This window comes from Lathyrus oleraceus, chromosome 5, assembly GCF_024323335.1.
Source record: "Lathyrus oleraceus cultivar Zhongwan6 chromosome 5, CAAS_Psat_ZW6_1.0, whole genome shotgun sequence".
NCBI lineage: Eukaryota > Viridiplantae > Streptophyta > Magnoliopsida > Fabales > Fabaceae > Lathyrus > Lathyrus oleraceus.
In genome coordinates, this window is record NC_066583.1 from 213,333,043 (window position 1) to 213,343,470 (window position 10,428).

General features: G+C 38.1%; 1 protein-coding gene across 1 annotated transcript; it reads right to left on the bottom strand.

The window, feature by feature from the left end:
- Positions 1 to 7,594: 7,594 nt before the first annotated feature.
- Positions 7,595 to 10,087, bottom strand: LOC127079789 (uncharacterized). The gene is made up of 3 exons (XM_051020157.1): positions 8,598 to 10,087; positions 8,321 to 8,522; positions 7,595 to 8,134 (listed from the first exon to the last, which is right to left on the bottom strand). Exons 1-3 carry the CDS (start codon positions 10,085 to 10,087, stop codon positions 7,595 to 7,597), a joined length of 2,232 nt encoding a protein of 743 aa, XP_050876114.1.
- Between the last annotated feature and the right edge of the window lie 341 nt (positions 10,088 to 10,428).

Here is a 10,428-nt window from a genome sequence, read left to right on the forward strand (position 1 = left end):
AGATCTATAAAAATGACGTCTACAAGTTCAATTTTGAATTTTTTTGCCCTCTAATTCGAAGCACTGTTGAAAAATCATTTGACCGATCTGTCTGTAGATCTGAAAAATTATTTTGAACGATATTTTAAGTGTTATGTGAAACAAAATACATGTTGTGACGAGTATAAAATGCAAATGTCTTGGAAATGGACTGAAATACCGACTGAATAATCGTGATCAGACAATCAAATGCAAATGAATCTCTCTTGAACCATTTACTTCAGTTCCTCAAATACAAACAAAAACCTAAGAAGATTCAGATGACGACAATACTCTCGATTGTCACCTTTTGAACCCCTGAAACATGATGCAATGGATATAAACAATGCATTGAGATTGAGAAATCAAGTCTTTTGACTTCTTAATCAAACAAAATAACTGAATGAATATCATCAAGACCAGATGGAATTCCAGAATTTCTAACTTTTCATCTAAACCCTGATGAATGCTTTTAACTGATGAAATGCACAAAAAAATGGACCGATTTATGCTATGTTGATGCAGATGAAAAACTCAGGGCAAAATTTAGGGTATGGCAGCTTCCCCTATTTAAATATCTTTAACATGAGGATATGAAGAACTCTTGTCTTCAAATAGTCATGGTGAAAGATAGTTTAAATACCAAACAGACCCAAATTTTGCCATTCTATGCAAAAGAAAGATATGCTTGTGATTACGAATGAATGCACACAGGTTAAAAAATAATCTCATTTTCTTAATCAGTAGATGATAATGCAAATGAATGTAACGATATTTAGGAAATACTCTTGATTTCCTAATCGTGAGCCGAGAGGGATGCAATGAAGGTTAATAAGTACTCTTGACTCCTTAAAAAATGAATGCAAATGAGTTAAGAAACACTCTTGATTTCTCAATTATATGAATGCCAAATGATATGGATGTTAAGAAGTACTCTTGACTCCTTAGAGATGAATGAATTAAGAAATACTTTTGATCTCTTAATCATATGGCTGAATGAAAATGTAGAAGAATTGAGAAATACTCTTGATTTCTTAGTCATGAATGTAAATGAAATGTATATGAGTTAAGAAATACTCTTGATTTCTTAATCATGAGAATGCAGATGAATTAAGAAATACTCTTGATTTCTTAATCGAAGAATGATAAATGATATGAGAAATGCTCTTGATTTCTCAGATGCTATGCAGGTTAAGAAGTAATTTTGACTTCTTAAATATGAAATGGTATGAGTTAAGAAATACTCTTGATTCCTTAATCATGAATGTAAATGAATTAAGAAATACTCTTGATTTCTTAGATGATATGAAGATGAGTTAAGAAATACTCTTGATTCCTTAATCATAAATGTAAATGTACTGAGAAATGCTCTTGATTTCTCAGAGGATATGCAAATGACTAGGGGTGAGAGAATCATGTTCAGTTGCTCTTGACTGATGGTAGATCTCCAGGGATGAATATGTTACAAATTAACATGCTCGACTGGTCTTCAGACGTTCTTTGCTGAAGGTAGACACTCTTGGGAGAACAAATGATCATATTCAGCTACTCTTGGCTAAAGATGTCATATTTAGCAACTCTTGGCTGAAACTAATGCATTCAACTGCTCTTGCTTGAAGAAAAAATTGTAAAATAAAAAATAGCATTCAACTGCTCTTGGTTGATGCAAACTGCATAAAATAAAATGGTGCCCAACTGCTTTTGACTGAAACCACTGCATTCAACGGCTCTTGGTTGAAGCAAACTGCTGAAAAATAAAATAGTATTCAGATGCTCTTGGCTGAAACTAATGCATTCAACTGCTCTTGGTTGAAGCAAACTGTTGAAAAATAAAATAGTATTCAACTGCTCTTGGCTGAAATCAATGCATTCAACTTCTCTTTGTTGAAGTATAAGTTATAAAATAAAAAATAGCATTCAACTGGTGCTGGTTGATGCAAGACTGGAAAAAAATGGTGTCCAACTGCTCTTGGCTGAAACCACTGCATTCAACTGCTCTTGGTTGACACAAATTGCTGTGAAATAAACAAAAGACTTTGTTTAGGGAATAGTTGCATGTTCAGCTGCTCTTGGCTGACAGAAGACTCCTTTGGTGAATGAGAAGATCCCAAATATTTGTTGGGGATGAAAGGTTAATGCTATCCAAAAGGATTAACATTAGTATCAACTATTGGACTGATAAATCCAATCTAATGCTTCTTCGGAGAGTAGATCAGTACGTAATACTAACTCTGTCGGGGATTGACTGAAATAAACCGTTGGGGAATACAAGAGACTCTATGGGAAATAAACACATAGGAGACTCGTTGGAGATATACCGAGAATCATTTAATAAAGACTTTCTATTCATGGAACTCTCGTCCATTAAACTCATTGGGAAGATTGCTAGATTATGAAGAGATATTTTTCTTAGATGACTACTTAAAAGAGATTTGCTGAAGATAATGTTATTAGGGATACCTTTCTTAAGGAATCCTGCTAGTATGAAACTCGCTTGGGGAGTTTATGAAATTTTGTTGGAGAAAATACAATATTGGAGAAACTCTATGGGGAGATATCTACTAGGGAAACCAAGCAGAAATTCCGTAGACACTAGAGTTCCAATGGGAGACCATCAATCACCTTGTTGGGGAAGAAACCTCATCTTGAGAAACATCACCAATATTAATGTTTTTTTGAAAGCAACTTGCATTGAAGAAGAGAACTCTTTTACTCTTGAGAAGAACTATTGAACCTTAATGTTGCTGAGGATTAACCTGGACTTCCTTGAAAAGTTGCTAAATCCAGTAGAGGTTTATGTATGATCTGTTTTGTACATGATATGCAAAATGAGTGTGAATGCATTAATATATTAGTTTATGCATTTTGTGGGTATCAAGATTTGATTCCCTAACACCACTGGCTTTGAATAGTTTTGACACCATGAAGATGATTTGCAAAATTCTGATTTATGCTTTGTCTCCATAAGGGCCTCAATGAGGGCGTCTGTCTTTGAAAAAAAAAACCACTACAAAGTTGCTTTAGATTACAATGATCCAGGAAATGTCCCACATCTTGTGAACCAGATGCATTGTTGTAAACTAACAAACATTCCTTTTATATTTTCAAAATCAAAACAAATTAAAGTTTTCAAAATCTTTGTCGTTTCCACTATTTTAATGTTTTTATCTTATCAAAAATAAAAGCGACATTAAGCAGAAAAACATAAATAATTGGTAAAGCAATGTTCAACTGAACAATTTTATTTGATGAGAATAATAACTCATACATGGGGTTTATGAAGATGTAAATCCCTCTAAGAGGAGATTACAAAGAAAAAAAGCAAGTAAATGGCAACAAAAATTTAACTGATTTTCCAACGAAATACAACTTTGCTACTTTCCCCTATGTCCTTTAGTACTCATTACTTTGCTTTTGGAGATGGTAACTGAACTATTTTCCTCCATCTGAGCTTTGTTGCAGTGTTGACTTGTGTCGCTGCAATATTATGCCTTTGGATATTCCCTAACTTTTGCGCGAACTTCTCCTTAAGAGTTTCAGTTCACCAGGAGATTTTACCTTTTTTTGCTTAAGCCTCCCTTTCGGGTTTTCGACTTATCGGGCTTAGTTTTTTGTTTATCCCTAATTTTTGCCTGAGTCGCCCTTTCGTGTTTTCAACTCACCAGGATGCTCATTTTTTGCCTAAGTCGCCCTTTCGGGTTTTCAACTTAGCGGAATGCTCATTTTTTGCCTAAGTCGCCCTTTTAGGTTTTCAACTTAGCGAGCTTTTATTATCCATCTCTTTTTCTTAGGCATAATACTTTCTAATTGCATCAAAATTGACGGGGTGTGTCACGTCTTCTCCATCCATGTTCATGAGAACCAAAGCTCCACCAGAGAAAGCTTTCTTCACCACAAACAGTCCATCATAATTCGGAATCCACTTGCCATGTGAATCCTTCTGGAGAGAGATTATCTTTTTCAAAATTAGTTCACCTACATTAAACTCTCGAGGTTGAACCTTCTTATCAAATTCCCGCTTGAGCCTCCTATAATATAACTGACTATGACACAATGATGTCATCCTCTTTTCTTCGATTAGATTGAGCTGGTCAAACCTGGTTTGAATCCATTCTGCTTCTTCTAATTCTGTCTCCATCAAGACTCTCAATGAGGGGATCTCAACTTCTATCGGTAGCACAAACTCCATGCCATAGACTAGAGAGAAAGGGGTTGCCCCTGTTGAAGTGCGAACAGCAGTTCGGTATCCGTGCAAAGCAAAGGGTAGCATCTCGTGCCAATCTTTGTAAGTTTTTACCATCTTCTGAATGATATTCTTGATATTTTTGTTAGATGACTCTACAGCTCCATTCATCTTTGGCCTATAAGGTAACGAGTTATGATGTTTAATATTGAAATTCTCGCACAACTCCTTCATCATCTTATTATTCAGATTTGATCCATTATCAGTGATAATCTTGCTAGGAGTTCCGTAGCGACAAATTATCTCTTCTTGATAAATTGACTTACTACTTGCTTCGTCACATTGGCATAAGAAGCTACTTCTACCCACTTAGTGAAGTAGTCAATGGAAACCAGAATGAACCGATGTCCATTTGCAGCTTTAGGCTCAATCATACCGGTCATGTATATGCCCCACATTGAGAATGGCCATAGAGCAGATAAAACATTCAGAGGAGTAGGTGGCACGTGCACCTTGTCATCATAAATTTGACACTTGTGACATTTCTTGACATAGTGGTAACAATCTGTTTCCATTGTCAACCAATAGTAACCAACTCTAAGGATTTTCTTTTCCATTGCATGTCCGTTTGCATGAATTCCGAAAGAACCTTCATGGATTTCTTTGATGAGTATGTCGGCTTTGTGTCTATCCACGCATCTGAGCAGAACTAAATCAAAGTTTCTTTTGTATAGAACACCACCACTTAGGAAGAAATTGGCTGATAACTTCCTCAAGGTCTTTTTGTCTGTGATGGATACATCATTTGGATACTCGTGCTTCTCAAGATATCATTTGATTTCAGAAAACCAAGGCTTGCCATATGTTTCTACTTCAACTACCAAGCAATGTGCTGGCTCGTCTAGACATTGAATTGTAATAGCAGGTGATTCATTAGCCCACTTGACCCTGAACATAGATGACAGAGTAGACAAGGCATCGATTAGCTGATTCTCCTCCCTAGGAATATGATGGAAATTAATCTCGTCAAAGTAGGGGATTAGCTTCATGACATGCTCTTGGTATGGGATCAAATTGGGATGACGAGTCTCCCAATCTCCTTTGATTTGATAGATGACAAGTGCTAAGTCCCCATACACTTCAAGAATCTTGATTTATAGGTCAATAGTTGCTTCAACTCCCAAGATACATGATTCATACTCCGCCATGTTATTGGTGCATTTGAAACATAACCTTACCGTGAAGGGAAGATGAAAATCCATTGGAGAGGTTATGAAAGCCCCAATTCCATTACCCAATGCATTTGAGGCACCATCAAACACGAGCGTCCACCGCGAACCTGGTCTGGGTCCTTCTTCTAGGCCTGGAATATCATAGTCTCTTATGTACATGATGTCTTCATCTGGGAAGTCAAGTCTCATCGATTGATAGTCCTTCACTGGCTGGTGCGCAAGGTACTCTGACAACACACTACCCTTAATGGCCTTCTGAGTTACATACTGAATGTCATATTCTGATGACAACATCTGCCAGCGAGCGATTCTTCCCGTTAATCCAGGTTTCTCGAAGATGTACTTGATGAGATCCATCTTAGATATCAACATCATTGTATGGAAGATCATGTACTGTCTCAGGCGAAGAGCAGCCCAAGCTAGTGCACAACAAGTCTTTTCTAGCATGGAGTACCTGATTTCACATTCCATAAACTTTTTGCTCAGGTAGTAGATATCATGCTCTTTTCTACCCGTCTCATCATGTTTCCCTAGTACACATCCCATGGATTCATCGAGTACTGTCAAATACATAATGAGAGGCCCTCCTGGAATAGGTGGCACCAAGATTGGTGGTTCTTGCAAGTATTGTTTGATTTTATCGAATGCATTTTGGCAGTCATCATTCCACCTAACAACTTGATCTTTTCTTAACAACTTGAATATTGGCTCGTAAGTGGTTGTTAGATGCGATATGAATATGGAAATATAGTTCAATCTGCCCAAGAAACCACGGACTTGCTTCTCTGTCCGAGGTGCTGGCATCTCTTGAATAACTTTGACTTTTTCGGGATCAACATCTATGCCTCTCTGGCTCACAATGAACCCTAGAAGCTTTCCAGATCTGACACCAAAAGTGCATTTATCAGGGTTTAAGCGCAATCTGTATTTCCTCAATCTTGCAAACAACTTCTTCAGATGAATAACATGTTCCTGTTATGTCTGAGACTTGGCAATCTTGTCATCCACGTAGACTTCAATCTCCTTATGTATCATATCATGGAAAAGAGTTACCATGGCCCTTTGATAGGGTGACCCAACATTTTTCAGGACGAAAGGCATTACCTTATAACAAAAAGTGCCCCATGGTGTAATAAAAGTTGTTTTATCCATATCTTTGGGAGACATTTTAATCTGATTATATCTTGAGAATCCGTCCGTGAAGGAGAATACATAGAACTGAGTTGTGTTATCCACCAATACATCAATGTGAGGTAAAGGAAAATCATCTTTTGGACTAGATCTATTCATATCTCTGTAGTCTACACACATTCAAACCTTGCCATCTTTTTTCAGAACTGACACAATATTAGCAATCCAGTGTGGGTAAGTTGCAACAGCTAGAAAACTTGCATCAAACTGTTTCTTTACCTCTTCTCTGATCTTGACATACATGTCTGGTCGAGTTCTTCTAAACTTTTGTTTGATGGGCGGGCATTCCGGCTTCAATGGTAGCTTGTGAATAACTATGTCGGTATCGAGTCCTGGCAAGTCCTGGTACGACCAAGAAAACACGTCCACATACTCATGTAACAGCTTGACCAACTCCTCCTTTACATTTTGCTCCAAGGCAACTCCAACCTTGACTTCCTTTCGATCCTCCTCAGTTCCCAGATTGATCACATCCACCGGTTCCTGATAAGGCTGGATCATTTTTTACTCTTGTTTCAAAAGTCTGGCCAACTCTTCTGGGAGTTCGCAATCTTCCTTACCACCCTCTTCAGCTTGATTAATCGGGAGGTCGAAGTCATAGGGAGTTATAACATTGTCGTGTTCAATGGAGTCAGTTATTAATGATCTGCATGACAATGATTTTTCTTTTTAGAGCAAGATTTTGAAAAATGAAAGTGATGTGAAATAAAAAAATTGCCATTTTTTTTTGTAATTTTGTTATTTATTTATATGTAAAAAAATTAAAAAGATGAAAGGCAAAGATCTCAAAAAAATGTGCTTTGTATTGATGATAAGGCTTAAATATTAACATAAAATGGGCCTTATAAAGCTATCCATATGCCTTGGGCATGACATTGGATGTTTTTTGGAAAACATTAAATTAATTTGAACAAGAAACTATCTCTGAAACATCGGTTGCCTTTCAGTTAGTGAGAGCAGCATCCGGAGGTCAATAAAACACCATCTTAGACAAATATGGATCTTTATCTTCAAGAGCATTCACTTGATCATCACTTCGAAAACCAACTTTGGAGATTATTTCTTGGATGCTAGGAACCTTCCCATGATGTATCTTCTGATCTTTGAACAGTTCAATAGACGACTGATATCCCAATCCACCCTTGTCTTTCTTCTCTGGTAAATCAATCATTGTGCCCCAACTTCCAGGGCACCCAGCTTCAATTGCAGCTTTCACACTCTTCCACGAGGACATGACCCCCTTGGGTTCTTCAACAGGCTTCGACTTAGTCTGGACCATGTTGACCACTTCAAGGGCCTGGAGAGGAGTTTCAACAATGTCTTCACCTACTTCAATGTATCTTAATGAAGTCAGATGGCTGACGAAAATATCTTCCTCTCTTGATACTGATACCAGCTTACCAGAAGTAACAAACTTCAGCTTCTGGTGGAGTGTCGAGCTGATAGCTCCAGCAGCATGGATCCAAGGTCTACCTAACAGACAAATATAAGAATGCCTAATATCCATTACCTGGAAGGTAATACATAAAGTTTGAGAGCTAATCAGGATTGGGAGGTCAATCTCCCCAATAACCGTTCACTTAGACCCATCAAAAGCTTTCACTATCAAAGCACTGGGTCTCATCTGCACCCCTTTAATATTCAACTATGCTAGGGTAGTCTTTGGCAACATATTCAAGGATGAACCTGTATCTACCAGTACTCGAGCCAAAGTAACATCTGTACACTGAATGGAGATATGAAGCGCCATATTATGTTCTCTCCTATTAGGGGGTAAATTATCATCAGTGAACATTAAACAACTACTGGCATTGAGGTTAGCAACCACATCATCAAACTGAATAACATTGATGTCTTCTGCCACATAAGCTTCGTTCAAGAACTTCAATAGAGAAGTCCTATGAGCCTTAGAACTCATAAGTAGAGAAATAATGGAGATTTTTGAAGGAGTCTGGTTGAGCTGATCTATGAACTTGTAATCACTCTTCTTGATGATCCTTAGTAATTCTCTATCCTCTTCAGCAGTCACTGCTTTCTTAGATGAGCCTTCTCCTATTTCTGGAGGATTAACCTCTTTCCCCTTTGTTGGTTCAACTGTTGATTCACTTTCTTTGCTTGGGATCACTTCAGGAGCAAAAACCCTTCCACCTCGAGTCACACCACTATCTCCAGTGATATCAGTCACATTTGGCTCTTTCAAGATGACTGGTTTGTTACCCACATAAACTATAGGCTCATAGTTCCAAGGAACTGCGTTGGTACTATCAAATGAGAATGGAGCGAGAACATAGATAACCATGGGCTCAATCTTCTTTGCTGGCTCTAGGTCAACATTTCTTTGATAAGGGACCACAAAAGGCCTGGGAAGCCTCTCTTGATCAAACACAGGCATAACCACAACAGCATCTTCATCAATCTTTGCTCTGGTGAACTGAATAAACCGTTGATCCATTAAACGTTGAAGATAAATTTTGAATTCACCACACTGACCAGGGTTGGATAAACACACCACACAATTATCATGTACTCCCTTCATCAATTCTGGTTCCATCAATCTAGCATGGACCACTGTTAAAAGAGTCTTCAACTTGAGCACATCCTTTATCAATCCATCACCAGTTGAACTTTTTATATCATTGACACCTGAACCATCATGTTTAGGCAAAGGATTGTTCCCCACATTTGGAACATCAACAAAAGATGATATTTTCTTATCTATCAACTCTTGGACCCGGAGCTTGAACACTTTGCAATTCTTTGTTGTATGACCCTCTGAATTAGCATGAAAGGCACATCTAGCATTCTCATCATACCAAGGCTTATGAGGCTTCGACATTGGAGGTAACGCCATAGGCACGACAGTCCTATTTTGAATTAGATACGGTAGCAATTGAGTGTAAGTCATTGGGATATGAGTGGTATTTGCATTATTGTATTGTTGATACGACCTTTGTTGGTTTGGTCGTTGCTGCTGAATTGGACGCGGTTGATTATTCTGTTGATTTCTTTGTTGATGTTGTGGTAGAGGAGCCTGGAACTGAGGTTGTGGAGCTTGATATTGAGGAACTAGAACTTGATACTGAGGTACCGGAGCTGGAATATGAACAGGAGAAACTGGACGATAACACATGGTTAAATATTTAGCAGATGCTACGTAAGGGTACTGATAATAAGGCACAGAAACAGGAGCCCTGGATGGTGCCCTCCTCCTTTGAGAAGAAATGGCAGTAGTATCACCCTCCTTCCTCTTGAATTCATTGAAAGGCTTCTTCAAGATTGGTTGGCTGCTGGAACCTCCCTGGATTTTACCACTCTTCAGTCCTTCTTCTACTCTTTCTCCCATGATCACCATGTCAGAAAATCCTGTGGACACACTACTACTCAACCTTTCATAATATTGGCCCTGTAAGGTACCCATGAAAATGTCAATCAATTCATGATCAACCAATGGCGGGTGCACCATTGCAGCCAATTCTCTCCAGCTTTATGCGTATTCTTTAAAAGATTCATTGTCTTTCTGGGTCATACTCTGAAGCTGAGTACAGTTTGGTGCCATGTCAGTATTATATTTGTATTGCTTTGCAAATACTTCAGCCAACTCATCCCAAGTGTGGATGTTGCTACATTCCAACTGCATATACCAGTCCAAAGATGCCCCAGTTAGACTGTCTTGAAAGCAATGGATCATGAGCTTATCATCTCTGGCATAAGCATCCTTCTTTCTGCAATACATTTTCAAATGTATGTTAGGACATGTGAGGCCTTTTGTTTCTTTCAAATTCCGGAGCTTTGAATTTTGGAGGA